The sequence below is a fragment of the Nannobrachium achirus genome (assembly GCF_963921795.1).
Source record: "Nannobrachium achirus genome assembly, chromosome: 16".
Lineage (NCBI taxonomy): Eukaryota > Metazoa > Chordata > Actinopteri > Myctophiformes > Myctophidae > Nannobrachium > Nannobrachium achirus.
The window spans coordinates 21,673,871-21,694,675 of record NC_137823.1 but is presented as its reverse complement, the minus strand read 5'-3'; the positions used below and the strand labels follow the sequence as shown (position 1 = coordinate 21,694,675).

General features: G+C 42.3%; 1 protein-coding gene across 1 annotated transcript in view; it reads right to left on the bottom strand.

Annotated features, from left to right (window-relative positions):
* The window catches only part of LOC308300163 (uncharacterized protein), a 40,046-nt gene extending 24,611 nt beyond the window's left edge, over window positions 1-15,435 (bottom strand). The window contains exons 1-3 of the mRNA XM_080743967.1: window positions 15,013-15,435; window positions 5,644-5,980; window positions 1,939-2,018 (exon numbers count right to left, since the gene is read on the bottom strand). Coding sequence (XP_080600093.1) covers window positions 1,939-2,018; window positions 5,644-5,980; window positions 15,013-15,217 — 622 coding nt within the window. The 5' untranslated portion in view covers window positions 15,218-15,435. The remainder of the gene's footprint in view (window positions 1-1,938; window positions 2,019-5,643; window positions 5,981-15,012) is intronic.
* Between the last annotated feature and the right edge of the window lie 5,370 nt (window positions 15,436-20,805).

Here is a 20,805-nt window from a genome sequence, read left to right as displayed (position 1 = left end):
TCTTCATTCTGGACTCGATATTTCTTCTATATTTCTTAGTAAAGTTGAAAGCAAAACCTTACTTATCAGAGTTTGGGTTAGGGTTAGACAGCCCCAGTAATAAAAGTAATCACATCTATCTCCTTAGCGTTTTACATGGACACAGCTCCCTCTTGCAGCTTCGGGGGAGTGTAAAAAGTGAAATGGTTTGCAGGTAAAAGGTCCATATGGGGTTTCAACCATATATCAAACAGTAGTGTAATAGTCGTAGAACGGGGTACCCCCCCCCCCCCCCCCAAAAGAAAAAAAGAAAAGAAAAAAATTACACCACGGATACAGACATATCCAATATTGGAATCATTGCAAACCGACCACTAGGGGGCGAGCCCAACTACTTTTTTGAAAAAAACAAATAGCTGTCCTCGCACGACGAACCACTCGAAAGACAGAGGCTTCCGCGCCAACCTTGGGTCCAGCTCGTCGTCCCATACACATCCACTATGGCTTTTTTTCTTTTCTTCTTTCTTCTTCTTGCGAAATTGGTGACCCATAGGCTAGCGAACAGCGCCATCTAGCGTCAAAACACAATACTCGTGGCAGAGAATGAGTTAATAATAACAGATATTACTTAAATCAATATCATATACTTGACCAACAGGCCACAGTTTGTGCGGCTGCAGGGCTGTGTGTCAGACTGGGTGGTGAGTAACATTGGCGCCCCTCAGGGGACAGTTCTTGCTCCCTTCCTCTTCAGCCTCTACACCTCAGATTTTAGGCACAACACAGCTACTTGCCATCTGCAGAAGTATGCAGATGACTCTGCTATTGTGGCGTCTGTTAGTGGAGGTCAGGAGATGGAGTACAGGGAGTTGGTGAAAAGCTTTGTTCTGTGGTGCAAACAGAACCACCTGCTACTCAACATCACCAAAACGAAGGAGATGCTGGTTGATTTTAGGAAGAAGGGGGCTCCCCCCTTGTCTCCTGTTTCCATCGATGGAGAGGATGTGGAGGTGGTTCAGAGCTACAAGTACTTGGGTGTGGAAATGGACAATAAACTGGACTGGACTGGGAACACGGATGTCCTGTACAAGAAGGGCCAGAGCCGGCTTTACTTTCTGAGGAGGCTCAGCTCTTTTGGTGTGTGTAGGACTCTGCTGAACATGTTCTATCAATCAGTGGTGGCCAGCGCAGTGCTGTATGCGGTGGTATGTTGGGGGGGCAGTATCAAGGAGGGCGACAGGAAGAGGCTGAATAGGCTTATCAAGAAAGCGGGTTCTGTCCTCGGTACCACCTTGGATACTGTGGAGGAGGTAGCCAATAACAGGATTAGGACTAAAATCCTGGCCATCATGGACAACCCCTCTCACCCCCTACATGACACTGTGAAAGGGCAGAAAAGCTCCTTTAGCAACAGACTGTTACATCCAACTTGCAAAAACGAATGCTATAGAAGATCTTTTCTGCCCACAGCTATAAGACTGTACAACTCCTCATCTGGTTGGCTTGACCAAGCCAGTTAGGATGGGGGATGTGGGATACAAGTTATTTCAGATCTCTATTAGTAATGTTTTGGTTTGGTTTGTCAGTTAACATTTTAACTTGCTTAGATGCATTTATTTTAGATATTTATTATCATCATGTGTTTTCATTGACGTTTTTATGAGCTGCTGTAACGCTTGAATTTCCCCTCGGGGATCAATAAAGTACCTACCTACCTACCTACCTACCAATATGATTGCATGCATAGATCCCACCCCTCAAGCGGGGGGTCTGGGGTCCTCCCCCATAAACTTTTTAACAGATTTAATTTCCAATCCAGTGTTCTGGTGAATGAGACTGCGAAAACCGTGACCGACCCGTGACCGGTGGATTTGGGGAGTTCGATATCAAATCCAGGAGAAATGACAATCCAGGAGTCCAGCAGGAGATGTGGTTGAAATCCAGGAGACTCCTGCTTACCTCTTTTGCTGCTGGTTTGTCTTTCCCGAGAGTCGCTGGCATCCCGCTTGGCATCCTTCTTGGTCTGGTTGGGCCGGGACCTGAAGAGGAGATGCACATTGCATACCTGTTAAGCCCCAGGGGGGTCCAGGGGAAAAATCCGCCTAAAATGTATGCCCAAATTGGAACAGTTGTGGACACAAAACTACAATGATTGTGGCTACTCTTGACTCACCAAATGTCAGCTAACCCCAGAAAATTCACAAATGCAGTGTAAATAATAACATTTCTCTTACCAAATTGTCCTGCTGTGATCATATACCTAGGAAAAGATGATTGAAAAAGACCTCCGCCTATGGAAATTTTGCATTCTGAATAGTGAATGAGCCTCAAGACCTCATTGAAAACATATATATAGTGAATAGAAAAATTGTTCACCAAGGTGTCATCAATTGTTAGGCAAAATTGTATGAATATATTCCAAACTATGCAAACTCTACAAATGTTTTAGTGAGAGTAGTGCTGTAATATTAGTAATGTTAAAGTATATAGGGTGAAAAATGATAAAAACGAGTAACAATAAATTGTAATAATACTGTAATATGAGTAATGTATGGATGAAAAGTACAATGTCAGCTGATTACTATGCTGTAGGCCCACTGTAACAATAATCAACAATGCAATTGTAGTTTGATTTGGTCTCTATTGATTTATTTACATTTTTGCCCCCGCCACAATGGGGTTCAAGAGGTTAATTTTGAAAGCAAATTTAGAGTTAGTTTTAGTCATATAGTCTTTTGAATAGGTCATGAGTTTTAGTCATATTTTTGTCATCTGAAAAGATTTAGTTTTATTCTAGTTTTAGTTGACTAAATCTACAGTTGATTTTGTCAACACATTTTTATTTATTTTGGCAGGCCTTGATGTCGTGGCAATGATTGATTTTACAATTGGTTGAATGCTGAAAATAGCCTACAAGCTCACAACGTGTCAGACAAGTGACGTGATGTTGAACTTGTAGATCTGCTATTTTCAGAGCGAAACACCCAAGCGCAAGCAGACGTAAAATGATTTGTCTTAGTTCTACTGGATCTCTTCTCCTCTGGTCCCTCTGACATTTTAGTCTAGTTTTTACGAAATTTTCAATATATTTAGTCTTCGTTTTAGTCATCATGGATTAGTTTTTGTTTAGTTTTCATCAGTGTAAAAAAGGTAAGGTATGACGAACATTGTTTGTCATAGTTTTAGTCGATGGAATTCACAATGGAACATTAACAGATAGAACTCAAGACTTTTTGCGACAGTCAGGGAGCAATTTACTATGAAAATGTGCAGCAGTTGTGTCACACTTTGCTGTAACACTTGTCTGTCACACTAATTGTCTGTCAATGTGCGTAATAGGACAATAAGTGTAATAGGACAATAAGTGTAATAGTGTAATAAGTGTTAATATTTGTAATAGTGAAATAAGTGTAATAGGTGTAAGAGTGTAATAGTGTAATAGCGCAAGAAGTGTAATATTGAAATAGTGTAATGGGCAATAAGTGTAATAGTGTAATAAGTGTAATAGTGTAATAGGTGTGATAGTCTAATAGTGTAATAAGTGTAATAGTCTCTTTCTCTCTGTGTGTGTGTGTGTGTGTGTGTGTGTGTGTGTGTGTGTGTGTGTGTGCGTGCGTGCGTGCGTGCGTGCGTGCGTGCGTGCGTGTGTGCGTGCGTGCGCACGCGTGTGCGTTTCCAGATTAACTGCCTAATGTTGTATATGTTTCTGCAGTGACCAAACACTTGTGGTAACACTGTATGTTTTGTCTTCCCTCGTGCGGCAGAGTTTGGAAAGCTGTGTGTGGGTGTTCAGCAGCCCGGCTTCCTTTGAGATAACATGGAGATAAAACTACTCAAACAATCTAATAGGACTCTCTGAGGAGACAAGGCTCTTCTATCTAAAACGGAATGTGAAATCACCTGTGGCCAAATGGTCTCTTCCTACAGGGAGACACTCTGTGCCGCGCTATGAGCTTGTATATCTGCAGTGTTTGAAAAATCATGAAAATGTGTGCAAATCTTTGAATATGTATTATTTTAAAGCAAACGTTTTTAACTCAAATATTTTCCCTGGAACAAAATATTTTGAGATGGGGTTCCCCAGTCAAATACATATAATTTTAGGGGTCCTTGACATTAAAAGATAAAGCACCACAGATAAAAAAAAAAAAACTTAAGTTTTTCGGAAAACCTTTAGGATTTAGAAGACAGGTATTTTTCAGGTCATAAATAACCAAAGGATTTTACAGTGTAGATTCATTGGTTCAAGAAATACAAATGAGTAGCAAATGGCTGAAAGACTGAGAACCACTGAACTAAAAAGAATTCTCAGAACAGCAACCATAACTGCAGTGCCAAGCGGCACTGTTTCGCACAGCGACACCACAAACACGGCAGCGCTCTGGAAAAGGGTCTATACTGTAAAATCTTCAGTATTGGGTCCATTTGGTTCCATTTGTACCCTCTCAGAGTTAAAGACCTGAAAACTGCACGGTGCTCGTCTTATAACGCTTTCAAACAGCCGAGTTGAAAATATTTCAATTCTCATCAAGCAAAATAGCCGATCTGCAAACTCACAATGCGTCGCAACATAACACATTGTGAGCTTGTAGGTTGTCTATTTCTAGTAGAGCCCTGTGCATTCCAAGGGATAGAAGGGCAGGGATACAACGGCAGATTCAAACGGCTGCTCCGCCTCCCTATTTGATTTTTGATCCGTCTGTCTTTGAACCTTTGATTCTGTGAAGAAGAAAGAATTCATGATTCACCAAGAGCCTGGATGGTTTGTTTCCAGGTTTAAAATAATGAATGTAAACATTTTAGGAAATCTCTATGGGAAAAATGAATGGATTTTGATTTGTGGCACCACAAAATGGTCGCCACTTGTATTCCCTATAACACACAATTAAAGAGAGGTCAATGGTTTGTGACCAAAAGGCACAGTTAAGTCTACAGAAAATAGTTAAAAATGATTTTTTTTCTATCGATTACTCACCCAATGGAAACTTGAATTCGTAGATATATTTTTTGTTTTTGTTGCATTCCTATGTCAATAATTTGAGGAGACTCTTTGTGTCTCCATAGGGAACAAAGCTGGCTGGTCATCAAATTATTGGCTTAGGAATGCAACACAAATATTCATGAATTCAAGTGTCAATGCATGGGTGAGTAATCGAGGGGGAAAAAATCGAACCCAGTTTGAAGTGAGCAGTGCATTTGAGCAGTTAATTTCACTAAGCTATTGTGTGTGTGTGTGTGTGTGTGTGTGTGTGTGTGTGTGTGTGTGTGTGTGTGTGTGTGTGTGTGTGTGAGAGAGAGAGAGCTACTCCTTGGCTGTGTGTGTGTGTGTGTGTGTTGTGTGTTGAATTGAATTGAATGGAATTGTGTGTGGGGGGAGGGGGGTATAGTGTGTGTGTGTGTGTGTGTGTGTGTGTGTGTGTGTGTGTGTGTGTGTGTGTGTGTGTGTGTGTGTGTGCGCGTGCGTGCGTGCGTGCGTGTGTTGGGTGTGTTGAATTGAATGGAATTGTGTGTGTGTGTGTGTGTGTGTGTGTGTGTGGGGGGGGGGGGGGGTTGGGGTATAGTGTGTAGTGTGACCACCGCTCAAAAAGATGTGGTGAACTATCCCTTTAAGTCTACAAAACATGACAGAGCAGAGAGAGAGAGAGTCTGTGCTGCCGTTTTTACCTGTCAAACAGCTTCTTCTTCTTCACCGCCGCCGGGGGGTCGGAACTCTCCCTGAAGTCCTTGATGGTGACGTGGCATGGGGACAGGCAGGGCGGGAGCAGCGCCGTGCAGTCCCGCGTCCTCTCCTTCGTCTGGACAACCGGCGCTGCTACTGCTGCCGTGGTGGCCGAGGGACTTTTGGCTTCTGCGGCCGCCACTCCAGCGGCCCCGCCGTCGCCTGCTGCCGGGTTGGTCTTGGACGAGGCATCCTCTGCGTTGGTCAGGCCTTCTGAGAGGGGTTCACCCTGCCGTGTCTTCACCGAGTTCCAGTAGTCAGAGGCGGTTGTCTTTGAAATTACTTTTGAAAGATAACAAAACCATAATGTTCATTAACCTGCAAAGTTCCTCAGGTTCCCAAATCATATTCAAGTTGAACAGCTTAATATGTGCCTTCACTGATATTTTCACACTACGAAAAACATAAATGGTGATAAACGATGCCAAATACGAATAGTTGTCCGTCTTTCTGTCTCTCTCCCTCCCCCTCTCTAGTCACACACACAACCTGCATGTGTAGGCTACGTCATAACTTTACGCTGTGGCGTGTGCTTAAAAAGAACAGATCTATCCTGTACCATTGCTATCTGTTCTTTTTGCGCATGATGCGACAACTTTGTACTCTGCCGTTAAACAGATCAAATCAGATTCTGTATGAATATGGTTATTTTGTGTGGCATTTTTGGAGCCTTTATAGACCGATTTCTCAGAGCGGCAACCATAACTGCGGTGTCAAGCAGCACCTACGTACTGTATGTTTGCGGCTGTGCGACGACCGTAGACTACACGGCAGCGCTCCGGAAAAAAGGTTTATAGACACAGGAAATGTTGTTGGCACTCTTTTCACACCTTGTAACCTCATACACATACCTGCTGCTATTTTAATGCAATGTGTTTGTAAACAGTTTCCACCCTGTTTTCAGGATTCAAATTCAAAAAGAGCAAAAGTAGCAGATCTACAAGCTCAAAACATCTCTCTTAGCGCTGCGTTTTGAGCTGCATTTCGAGCTTGTGGATCTGTTACTCTTGATGCTTTTGTGTGACGTTGTTAGTATCAAGTAGGCCAGTAGGGCATTAATTTATGGAGAAAAAAACACTTAAAGTTAGAATATGGATTTAAGCGGTTTCTGCTCGTCAGCGATGACATAGATTTACATTTTTATTTGACACATTATCCTTGCTCGCCCTCTCTCTGCCCCCACTCCCCTTTGCCCTTTTGTTCCTGAAAACAGCTAAATGATGAACCTAATCTCTAACTTATCGTCTTGATTGCACACAGTGGAGGTCAAGGAACATCAAGGTCTCTGGAGACGACTGGGAGCCTTGAGATTTGTCCATGCTTGGCTACAATCTTCTCTCTGACCTCCTGACAATTCTCTCCTTTTTTATTTTGGATTAGTGATTACTAAAGATTAAAGTCAACTTTAACTCACCACAGGAGAGTTCCAGCTGAATAGCCTGCTTGCAATTCAAGTATTTCATGCAAATCTAAAGGGGTGTCAATAATATTGTCCAGGCCATTTATTAACACATTTTGTGTAGAATGAGCTAGGATTCTGTATTTATTCCAGTTTTTTGTATAAGTATGTATGTTGATGCCAAAATATGTTTTTATTTGCCACGTTATTTGTCAAGTTTCTGGAATAAATTGTGTTTTTTTAAACAAATGCAAGGGTGCCAATACTTTTGTCCACAACTGTAGCCTCTCAGACCCAAAACATAGAATATTTTGTTATTGTTGGATAAGATTTTCTCCATAATTCCATCAATGCTGTATTGATGTGGTAGAGAGATAACAGGCCAACGTTGATCTAAGTTACAATTATTCTATATTCTCTAATTGTAAATTCAATAATTTAACTCTGGATAGTGTAAAATGAAACCAAATGTGCCCGTAAAGGTCCATTTGGTTTCATCATACAATTTCATCAGTTACAGGTCTTTAAGGGGGACAGACGTTGTCTGTGTGTTCTGTATTTTATATCTGTATACAGGGGAGGAATTTCAGGGAGGCCATGAAGGCCATGGCTGTCGTTGCCCCTCAGTTTGGCCTTGTGCCCCTCAAACCAATGGCATGACCTGAGGCCACAGTGGCCTTAATGCCCCAGCTGACTGTACCACTTTCTCGTCAATATGTAGACTGTAGACACCAGTGTCTCTTTCTTGTCAATATGTAGACAGTAGACCCGGTGTCTCCACTACAAGGAACTGGGTAGAGTGGTGTGAAAGTGATACTTAACGGGGTACCAAAACGGCTCCACTGAAGAGTGGAGCCGGACTAGGCGAAGCGGTGCCTTAAAAGTGACGTATATGCGCTGCTGATACTGATTGGTCGGAGAATCTGGCTCACTGGCTGAGCTGTGTGTCTTCATAACTTGAGACAGATTTGAGTTTGCAGTTACGGCTGCAAATCAAATATAAAAGCAACGCCTGTTTGTTTTAGAGGCTATATCTGTTTATAAAGAGGTTGATTATAGGCAGAATTGTGCTCCCCAGCCCTAACCTCGCCCACCAGGCTTTCTACCTCAGTCCTGCAGTTGAGATTCCACGAAGCACCAAGAACATAACCAACACAAACAGCGGACATACATCTATCGTCGCAAGTCGAAATAAACAACGGCCAATGCGTCGGCCATCCGTTATTGTGGGCTCGCCTGGAAGGCGAGCACACGTATGTTATCTTCATTATTTATATACTATACTATACTATACTAGTCAGTATCTCCTCAAAACTTTGGCGCGATTCATCTCCTAAACGCTTACACCTTTCAACACCATTCAAATTTTTATGTGTTCAGCTTACTGAGGACACGTGTGCTTGTATTTTTCTTTTTGAAATGTTTTGTAGTATAATTATAAAAAAATAAAAATGTTTAACTTTAAGCACCCAATGCATTTCCAATGGGTTTAGTGAGTGGGGAGAGAGTGTAGACAGAGGAAAGGGACCCATGTTTATGTTAAGGCGCTGTGGCTGTAATGTTCACACTTCAGATATGCTATTTATATCAATGCGTTCACACAGGTCTGCTCTCTGATTTGATCCAAATATCTAAGCTGTGTGATGTATATATTCTGAGTTAAAACTATAAGTGTCTATAAATGTCCCTCTCCACTCTACTGATTGACACAGCTGTGATTAAAGGCTTGTCTGTCATTGGCTGTTCTGTGGTGCTGCAAAGTAACCAAGTACATTTACTCAAGTATATACAAGTACTTGTACCTACAGTACAATTTTTAGGTACTTTTACTCTAATTTCCATTTTTGTTACTTATACTCTACTATAAATACAGCATTTGACAGCTTCAGTTACTTGTTATTTTGCAGATTTTATTATTATTAATAATAATTATTATTAACACGCACACACACACACACACACACACACACACACACACACACACACACACACACACACACACACACACACACACACACACACACACACACACACACACACACCTGTTACTGTGGAGACGTTTGCTTGTATTTGTCTTTGACACATGTTTTGTAGTGTTTTAGAAATTTAACTTAAAAAGAATAAGGTTCCCGGGCGATGGGATTTACAGTATATATCCTAGAACCCGCAGGGACACTCTGTGTGGTTGTTGTTGGTTGTCAGGGAGATATCACAACCAATGCATTTCCAAATCAGACGATCAACCGAAGTGGACCCACCTGGCAAAACCACACCCCAAACACTTTAAAAGCCATGAATTGCAGCCTGTCTGCATTTGGATCCTAGTATATCCTATATGCATTTGGATCAGCATGTCCCGTACTGTATACCAACTTTTACTTTACACTTTTGTTACTTATACTCCACTGCAATTGCATTTGGCAGCTTTAGTTACTTGTTACTTTGCAGATTTTATTATTAATACAAAACATACGGTAGATGAATCACTTAATACTTTGTCTAATTGTAAGAAGCTGATCTACAATGTGACATTGCGACATGTTGTGATCTTGTAGATCTGCTGTTTTTAAAAAGCTTGTCAATATTAGGACCATCTGCGTACTATTACTTTGATGTGGTTTGCTGGTTTGCAAAGTGTGGTTCAGGGACCCCTGAGGACACACACACACACACAGGTCCCCCCTCTTTCTTCCCAGGCTTTAAACAGCCATAACTTCAGTTCCCAACATGCTACTGGTCTCGAACTTTTGTTGTTTGTTTACCCGTCCACATTATATTTTAATTTTTATTTTGATTTAATTGTCCATACCGTTAAAGGACCAGGTCACCTCTGGGACAACCAGATCTTATTTTATTGTTGTGTGGGACACGATCAACACAATCCTGAGTAATTTCTGGTGTTCAATCTGTGTTTTTAGATATATTAGCATTTCAGCATGCTACAACTGGTCATATGAAGCTTTGTAGCATGATATTGCATCATCTCATGCATCATATGACCAGTTGTAGCATACCGAAATACTAAAATATCTAAAAACACAGATTGAACACAAAAAATATTGTGCCACACAACAATAAAATAAGATCTGGTTGTCCCAAAGGTGACCTGGTCCTTTAAGTTCATGTAATAACACTGCTTGTCTACATTGTATTTGCATTACCATTTTACGTCAGTAAAATGAAAGAGAGCATTGCCTGGGAACTTGACACTTTTACTATTAGTTTTGGGTTGGAAGCGAGCCCACACTGTTTCGAAGGAACAGTATTTCTAGTTTTATATGGATCTTCTCAGTGAGATGTCTCCTGTTTGTATTTGTAACTGCATGTGTTGAATGGGGAAAAGAATCTACAGTAGCCTACATGTACTGTAGCTGCGGTAGTAGCATGTATGCTAGCGCAACTAGCCTCTACATTCTAGCATACTTCTTTGTGTAGTTTGGCCAATAAAGTTATTATTTGACTATGTTCACCCCGACGTTAGTTGTCGCTATAGTTGTAATTGTAAAGACTCGATGAAGAACTGTGTGAGTGTGTGGCATCTAAAACATTGTCCACCACATCTCTAAAAATAAAGTTAGCTTCTCCGTTGTCTTTACATAGAAAGGGGCGTTGATTTCTTTCGGGAACTGAGGGGCGGAGGGGAGGAGAGGGGGGGGGGGGTACTGTAGTGGAAAACCTACATATAAAATGCGGTGCGGTGCCGTGTCGTGCCGTGTCGGGCTAAATACTGGTATGGAAAACCGGCTTATGTAGACAGACAGTAGACACCGGTGTCGCTTTCTTTTCATGTAGACACCAGTGTCTTTTGTTGAGATTCTGAAATCTCAGTCCCCATCTTTAAACCAATCCAGTGACTTTGATTGGTGCAGGGCTGAGCATGGATCAGATTGTGAATACCATCATTTATCTATTTCACTGCAGATTAGGTTATTATTCCTAACCCTTTATTTCAACTAATTGCTTCAATGGACTAAAATCTTGTTTTATTTGATGGCCTTCCTGCCGTGGCATTCGGCCTTTGTGCCCTAATTTTTTTTTACAAAAGTGGAATTGCCCCTAAAATGAATAAAGTCCAGGCCTGTCTGTATATGTCAAAAATTGTTGATGTGTGTGTGTGTGTGTGTGTGTGTGTGTGTGTGTGTGTGTGTGTGTGTGTGTGTGTGTGTGTGTGTGTGTGTGTGTGTGTGTGTGTGTGTGTGCGTGCGTGCGTGCGTCTGTGCGTGTGTGTGCATTCCAAATGAGGGTAAACATCAATACTCTTTTCGAGAATAAATAAAAAGGTTTCAATGTCCATGGGGTGGACTAAGGTGACACTTCCACCCCTGGACTCTTATTGGGCAAACCTATGATTGGCTATCTGCCTAGTCAGACACTGGGGGGGGGGGGGCAAACTTTCTTGTTTATCAACTAAACCTGAATGCCTGTCCATACTGTCTCCGACCACAGAACTTTTCGTCTGAGAGGGCCGGTTCAACTACAAAATAACGTCACTCGCAACTTCTGAAAAGCATTACCCCGAATTAGAGTTCGGAAAGCTGCACGTCGGAAAGTCTGAACTCTATGGGCACAACTAGGCTAATGTTTTGGTTCCCACCTTTCCCAGGCTGTTTACCGAAAGTGTCCTTCCCCATTTCTTGAGCCGAATACCAGTGGTGTAAAGTAACATGTACTCCTTTTTTTCTTCTGTATCTGACTAGGCAGATTGGCTATCTGCCTAGTCAGACACTGGGGGGGGGAGGGGGGGGACCAAACTTTCTTGTTTATCAACTAAACCTGAATGCCTGTCCATACTGTCTCCGACCACAGAACTTTTCGTCTGAGAGGGCCGGTTCAACTACAAAATAACGTCACTCGCAACTTCTGAAAAGCATTACCCCGAATTAGAGTTCGGAAAGCTGCACGTCGGAAAGTCTGAACTCTCAGACGAAAAGATAGGTGATCGGAGACAGTATGTACAGCTTTTGAGATTGGAGACAGTATGTACAGCCTTTGAGAGTATGGAATGTAAACACATGCCATGTTACATTTGAATGGAGCCACTCTGTTAGTGCTTTGATTAACAGGTTAATTAATTTAGCAAATATATTTTAAGGCATAGTAGGTAACTTTGCCACGGTAACGAAGTAATAATGACATAGTTTTTGAGAGGTTCTAACCATTCCTACATCTAACTTTGTCTATTTGTCCCGTGTCTGTCTGTATTGGTGAATCATGGTGATTCAATGTTTGGGGCGACGCAATGTTTGGGGCGACGCAATGTTAGTGACGTCACGGTCACGCGCACATCACTTACAGTTAAGACAATGGTCTATTGATATGCATATTTTGCTGGCCTGGTATAGAGGGAAATGATTGGTTACGTCAATTTACGTATTGTTTGTTATGTAAACAGCTCATGTTTTTTTTTGTTTTTTTTTATGTTTGCCCCACAACAGGGTCACTGAATAGGGGGTGCATGTGATTTAACAGAGTCAACGATCAAAGAATAATGTTTTGTTTAATCCAATGTCAGATTCTGTATGAATGTGTTGGCATTTTTAAGCCTTTATGACACCGGAAATGCTGTTGTCACTCTTTTTTTGACACCGTAATATGTGTAACCTCCTACACATACTGTAACTGCTGCCTTTTTTTTATGCTGTGTGTTTGTATACCGTCTCTTACGGGTGGAAATTGTTTTCAGGATTCAAATTAAAAAAGCGCTAAAGTAGCGGATCTAAAAGCTCAAATGCATGTTTCTTTTATTACTAATTCCACCATTTCGTCGTGAGAGTTAAATTCATACTCAGAACAATGCCATGTAGGCCTACTGTACATGCTGTACCATACTCTCTCAGTTGTACCTGTGTGTGTGTGTGTGTGTGTGTGTGTGTGTGTGTGTGTGTGTGTGTGTGTGTGTGTGTGTGTGTGTGTGTGTGTGTGTGTGACTACACCCTAATTCCTCAGGCTATTCTTGCAGAAACCCGTTTTCCCACTCCCAGTGCCCAGTCTTCCTGGTGTCCACTCTTCGCCTCCACCAAAGTGCCCACCCTTCCTGGTGCCCACATTCTGGGCACCTTGGAATATGGGCACAACTAGGCTAATGTTTTGGTTCCCACCTTTCCCAGGCTGTTTACCGAAAGTGTCCTTCCCCATTCCTTGAGCCGTATACCAGTGGTGTAAAGTAACATGTACTCCTTTTTTTCTTCTGTATTTCCAATACTTTTACTTCTACTCCACTACATCTCAGAGGAAAATATTGTACTTTTACTCCACTACAATTATTTGAAAACTTGAGCTACTAGTTACTTGTAGACTTTGATTATTATTACAAACCTCATTAACCACTTCAGCCCTATGTATTTCTGCCATTTGAAAATAGCAGGTCTCCAAGCTCACAATAAGAAGCATTGCGACGCATTGTATGCTTGTAGATAGGCTTTTAAGTATATTGTGATGGCGATACTTTTGTACTTTTTAACTCAAGTACATTTTGAATATGAGACTTCTACTTGCAATGGAGTGTTTCTTTCTTCATTGCAGTATTGATACTTTTACTTACCGCAAGTAAAACATGTGAGTGCTTTTCCCCCCATCACTGTTGCCGAATTCCTTGACCCAACCCCCCACCAGTAGGTCTAATTAAAGCGTTGTCTGGACTTGCCACTGTCAAGTCATCATGACTTCTACGTGGCTCTTCAAACAGAGCACCTTACTAACCTATGCTCCAGTGGTGAAAAGCAGGGACGGATTAACCCCCGCGAGGGCCCCTGGCCTATAATTTTTTAGGGGCCCCCACCCTCCACCTTAACCCCCCTCCCTCCCGACACACACTACCCAGCTTGGATTTTAAGCCATGATGATCATCTGTGGGCCAAAAAAACACCTGTAGACAACAGAGGAGTGGCCTCACATTTGATTTTTAATTAATGTATACATTTAATTTGAGTAAATTGTCAATGACCATGCAGTCCAGTTCTCCCAAGGGCCCCTGAGAGCCAAGGGCCCCTGGCAACGGCCCCACCGGCCCAATGGTTAATACAGCCCTGGTGAAAAGTGAAAAGTAACTAAGTACTTAAGTACTGTACTTAAGCACACTTTGGAGGTATGTGTACTTTACTTGAGTACCTCCAATTTCCAATACTTATATTCCACTACATCTCAGAGGGAAATATTGTGCTTTTTTACTCCACTAAAATCATTTAAAAACTTTGGTTACTAGTTACTTACTGTAGAGTGCAGACTGTTGATTAGTATTACAAAACATACATGAATCACTTCAACCCTATACATTTTTGGCCATTTGAAAATAGCAGATCTACAAGCTCACAATGCCTCGTGAAGTGACACATTCAGAGCTTGTAGATCTGCTACTTTGAAAATATATATTTTTTATATACATTTGAAAACTTTTGAAATGGGACATTCTGCACAATGACTACGTTTACTTAGTTTTGGTAAATTAAGTACATGTTTATACTTTGGTACTTTTACTTTGTAACTTTTATACCAATACTTTTGTACTTGTCTTTTACTCAATTACATTTGTATACCAACATTTGTACTTTTACCCAAGTAGGTCTACATTTTCACACCACGCTTAAAGTAAACTTTGTATTCCACTGTATACAACACTGTAGCCTACTTAACAAAGTAAGACCCATTCCCACTGGGCCAGATAACAGATCAAAAAATCTTTCTCTGTCACAGATATATTTTTTATTTGTATCTTAGCATCCACTTGAATGGAGAAAGATTTTTTTTTTTTTATCTGGAGAAAGGTTGTATCTGTTATCTGGCCCAGTGGGAATGGGCCTTTATTTCTACCTCGCAGTATTGCTACTTTTACTTGAGAACAACATTTGAGTAGGCTACTTTTCCCCACCACTGGTGTATTATAACTTAACTCTGTGTTAAAGTGCGTGTGTGTACCAACCTGCTCTCTGCAGTGTAACGCGTGGCTTTAACAGCGTGTCCAGTATCCTTCGCTGCTGCTCTATCTGCAGCTTGGAACACTCGTCTCTCTCCTCGTACTCAGCCAGGGTTCTCTCCACCATGACAAGTATCTGCGCTGCAGCCGCAGAGAGCACGTCGTTGATGGAACACACCAGAGTCTGTATGGCAGCCATAGTATCAGCCATGTAGCGGGGGGAAACGTATTAATAAAGACCAAAAATACAGGTAAATGGTCTTAACTCCTAACTGCCACAACACGGAACCACAAGAAAACCATGAGGAAGGAGGAAGTTAAAGATTGTGTCACATAAACACTTCTCACTAGCCTCGTAGGCTAAACTAGACTCCTCCTAACTTCTTCACACCACCCACGGCCACGGCACCCACGCACTCCGCTCGCACCCTTGACTGAACGCTCTCTGACACTAAACAACCAGTGTTGCCAACTCCACAGTAACGGAAGTAGCCAGTGGCTCTCCCAAAAGAAGCTAGAAGTAGCTAGATAGTTTCTAATGCCCGCGCGCGTAGCGCGCGTGCATGAGAAACCTGTGTGCGCGCGCGCGAAATTTCGGTTTTTTGCGGTTTTGGAGGGTTTTTTAATGTTTTTTAATGGGTTTTAATGGTTTTTTAATGCGTTTTTGAATGGGTTTTTTATGGGTTTGTATAGGTTTTTCATGTGCAGGTTATCAGCTAACATCCCAACCCCCAACTGATTGATTGATTGATTGATTGATTGAAGAATTTATTAGAAGTTTGCATAGGAAAAAGTACAGTTTCATGAGTACAAATCACAGGTTCAAGGTCAACTAAAAGGAGATCCTAGTAAGCTTTTTGGCCTATTTACACTGGAACCACTTTGTGTATCTCATATAACATTGAAAGACAGACAGATAGAACAGTATTTTGCATAGGGAATTAACAAAAGGGGAGAAAATAAAAAGCAGTCATACAAAATAAAACAAGGGAAAAATAAGCAATAGTAATAAAGTGAAATATGGGATATTTACAAGGATCACACTTTGTCTGGTCTCTACCCTTCGAGCTTTTCGACATGGGTGTCCCTACCAGGGGTAGGCCTACAATAGGCCTACTCCTGCCGACTTAGCTCTATGGGTCATGGAGACGCGCAAACCACCCCACCACAATAAGGTGGTGATCCGTTGGGGGGGAGTTTTTATTTATTTATTTTTTTTATATTTATATTTTTTTTAGTTTTTTTTTAGTTTTTTTTAGTTTTTTTTTTTTTTTTGGGGTATTTTTTTTAGTTTTTGTTGAAGGGGGAGGGGTGTCACACATAGACAGGTTCATATAGTGATAAGTAACACCATTCCACCAAGTCTGCAGCTACCGACTGGGCTAAAGAAAATTAAGTGAAAATCAGAAATGGCACCAGAAAAGAAACAAGGAAGGCAACTGTCTACATACAACATCATGTTAGAAAGGACAGTTAGCATGGCACCCAGGCCATTAATAAACTCAACTTTATCGGTGACACCCAGGAGCTAAAGAACAAATAAACATTCACTGCTGCCTTGATATTATCTGCAGCAAAAACCCAGTTAACTTCCAGTATCGAAACATCCAAATGTGTTATAACCAAGTAGGAGTAGCCTACTCTTTTATTTCTTTTAGCATCTTACATAGGTTCACATATCATCCAGGTCAATGTCATCTTCACTATCATCCAGCAGGTCCACTATATCAGCATCCAGGTCAACTACAAAATTATCCATGTCCACAGCAGCCTCAGATGCTGCTGATGCTGCTGAGGCTGAGGCTGCGCGAGGAGCTGACTTAAAAGAGTAAACAGCTGATGTGCCAAACTGCCGCAAAACAGTGTCAGGCAGCTTGTGCTGATAGCAGTGCTCTCCAGACAGCTTCAGACCATATCTAACATATAAGATGGAGTTTAAGGTATGCAAGGACATCCGGTTCCTGAGTTTTGTTTTGACCACACTCATCTGGCTGAAAACCCTTTCAATTTCAGCATTGGAGTGTGGCAAGGACAAAACAGACACGGCAGCCATGGCAAGCTCCTTAAACTGGTTGATGCCAGCCGCATCTCTGAACTGCCACACTTCACTCCAAAACCCTACGGTGTCCTGCACTTCATTCCACTTGGATAGGTGGATTGTGCGCCATTGCTGCATCATTTTGTCAATGTCATTGGGAGAGTACCCCAGGAGCTTGGCAATTTTTTCTATTTCTCCAAAGCTCTTCATGGGCTGTAGAGACCCCCCCACACTGAACACAGACATTCCCTGGAGTGTTTTGATGTTATCTGGCAACCTCTCACGTAGCTCTTTTGTCAGGGAGATGACGAAGGCTACACACCTAGATCTTATATTTTTCTCCACTTCCTCTGGCAAGTGGAGCTCAGCTGCCTTTGCTTCAAAGAGGTACCCAAGATACGGTTTTGGGCTGATGAACCCATCTATGGGCTCTTTGAGAACATCAACCCTGGCCAGGGGATTTAGAACCCTGCTGCTGACAGATTTGATCAAGGAAATCAAGCAATCAAGCAGCTTGACTGGGTCTGCTTTTTCACCCTCAAATTACTTAATGGCCAGCTGTACATCACCAAGTACTGACTTCAGAAAAGTCAAGTACAGTACATTCTGAGGATCGTTTGGTTGGGTTGTTGTACATATTGTACAAAACCTCAGCCATGTAGCAGTGCTCACTTGATTTTGTCACATTAAAGTGCAACTTGAGCTCCTCCCACTGGTCCAAAATGCGACAGACAGCCGGTTCAATGGACAGCCAGCGCGTGGCACACACCTTTGTGATCTGGAGTGGTTTCTTGCCACAATTAATTGTTTCAAATATGGCCTTGTATGCCTCCTTGCGCTTGGGAGACACTGAAAACCAATTGTAGGTCTCCCGCACGAGGTACTCAATAGAGCGTGGAACTGTGTCCGTGCTGGCATGACTGACAGCCAGCTGCAGGGAGTGACACACACACCTGATGAGGACTAGTTCCTTTAAGCCACACTCCTCCTTCAGCACCTTGTGCACCCCATTATTTATGCCTGTCATCACAGATGCATTATCTGTTCCTATGCCTAGGAGTTTCTCCTTTTTCAATTCACATTTGTGAAGGAAGCCCAACAGAGCTCGGGCTATGGCCCTGGCATCCCCAGCCTCTAACTCCACAAGCCCAAGAAACGTAGACACAATGGTGTTTTTGATCTCACTGAAGTAGCGAATAACCACACCAAGGTATTTTGACACGCTAATGTCAGTAGACTCATCAAGTAACAGGCTGAATCGTTGGCCACCCACATCAGCAACCAAGCGCTTCAGAAAATATGGAGCCAGAACACCATTGATAATTTCTGTGCACTTGGTTCTTTGCATGCTTCTCCTATGTGATCACATGCTAACATGGAGCAGTGTTCAGCAATAGTCATTGCAATAGTTGCCTCTGCCTTTTTAGCCTCTTCTATTTTTTTATTTATGACAGGCAAAGTGCTTTGTGTAGCACTGTTGTAAGGCTTTGCATGTTGGATGTGTTTCTGTGAAGTCACATGCTTTTTAATGTCACACAACTTTGCATAAAAGTCAGATTTGCAATACATGCAATATGCACGTGAATCATTGCCCTGGAATGGCTTCAACCATCCCTTGAATTCAGGACAGGTTTCCCACTCCTTTCTGTACTTTTGCGTGTACTGTTTTGCTTTCGACATGACGAGAGGAATTGTTGTGTTCTCAGTCTGAGTGTCTGACAGTCTGATCGCAGCGCTGTCTGCAGTCTGCCACTCTGCCTGCCTCTCTTCCTCAATGCACTGTGCACACAGAAAGAATGTGACGACACGTCACAGACAATGATCATGTGACCCCGTTCTGGTAAGTGCCATTGGTTGCAACTGTGTGTGTGTGTGTGTGTGTGTGTGTGTGTGTGTGTGTGTGTGTGTGTGTGTGTGTGTGTGTGTGTGTGTGTGTGTGTGTGTGTGTGTGTGTGTGTGTGTGTACTAGCAGTAGGGGGAGGAGCGAGTCGAGGCTCCGCTCCGAGCGAGCGAGCCGAGCGCGCATTTATTGTCAGTGTGTGTGTGTGTGTGTGTGTGTGTGTGTGTGTGTGTGTGTGTGTGTGTGTGTGTGTGTGTGTGTGTCACTGAAGAGAAGAGCAGGCAGGCAGCCTCTCTGTGAGAAAAAATATATATATTTCTTTGTCTCCAGTCAACACACGTTGTCTCCAAACTACCAGAGAAAGTCTCCAGATTAGTCGCTAGAAGCTTTTCACTAATTAAGTCTCTAGGGGGGGTCTGGAAAGTAGCTAGATATAGCGACAAATCCGCTAAGTTGGCAACACTGTAAACAACAAAGACAAAACTAGGAAAGCAAGACAGACACGTTTCGACTTCTGTGAGACCGCCCCTTCCGGAGACCAGAAGTAGGTCTTTTAGCCCAGCCCAGTGGTTCTCAACCTGTGTGGTCAGGATCGAGTCAGGACCCCCAGGGGGTCCCCAGCCAGACTCCACACACACAGTCAGTTTAATGACTAGAAAGATGATGCAATTCACACGTGAGACGCGAGTCACACTTGCAAATGAATTCTGTCTTACAATTTGAATTTTCCCCATTCTAGTCAATGGGGGAAATTAATTGATTGATTGATTGATTGAAGACTTTATTAGAAGTTTGCATAGGAAAAGGTACAGTTTCATGACGGTACAGTTCACTGGTACAAGGTCTACTAAAAGGAGATCCATGAAAAGACTAAGCTTATTTCCACTGGAAACCATTGAAGTATCTCATATAACATTGAATGACAGACAATTCAATTAGGCTACTATAATTAATTAGGCTACTAATTAATGGCCATATGGAGATCTCTGTGTCAGTCCTGAAGCCCTAGGGCTTAATTAGTACATCAGTGATCTCCATAAAAGCTTTAATGCCCATATGAGATCATCAGATCCCTGACATATAGGCTTACTGATACAAGCAGAACATTTGCATCCCTATATGGGCGGGGTGGTATTGATTGGCCTGAATGGACGAGCAAAGTATTGTTGTTGGGAGTTGGGGGTTTCTTGTTTTGTTTTTCATTCAGTGTTTTTCCTAAGGCACCGTCCAAACATTTGCGACAGCTATCGTGTCCGTATCGTTTGAGAATGAGGGGCGGAGGGCGGGTCCAATTAATTCATTCTCAACGAAGCTCACATGGTTTTTTGTCTCTTGCAAATCGCTTGGCCAAAAGACAACCTTCGGTTGAGCAAGAGACACGGCAACGACATGAAACCACGTGACTTACATAGACAATGAATTGGACTCCCCTCCTCCCTCATTCTCAAACGATCCCCTCATTCTCAAACGATACGGAGAAGATGTCTCACGCATATATGTGATTGCGGCCTGAAACGATACGTAGAAGATGTCTCACGCATATGTAATTGCGGCCTGAGAAAGCCAGATCAGTGGCGGCCACTGAGAGCACTGTAAGCCACTGAGTTAGTGGACAGTGGATATCCTTCACAATAAACCACACAAACATCCAAATTACTTTTTTTTAGACAGAGAGACAATCAGGCGAATGATAACTTTATATCAACATTTCTCTAGCGAGATCTAGCAGCAATGGGGTGACGTATCTTCTTGAATTGAGCATCTTTGATGCATCTCTCTTCATAGTAAATAGAAACCTATGCCTCCTCTCTTTGGGGCGCTCACACCGAAAACTATTCCCTCATTGACATTTTTGGCGTGAGAGAACTTGTCCGTGTCGGACCCCAGGCCATTGATGAGTGATAGAGAGTGATAGAATTGT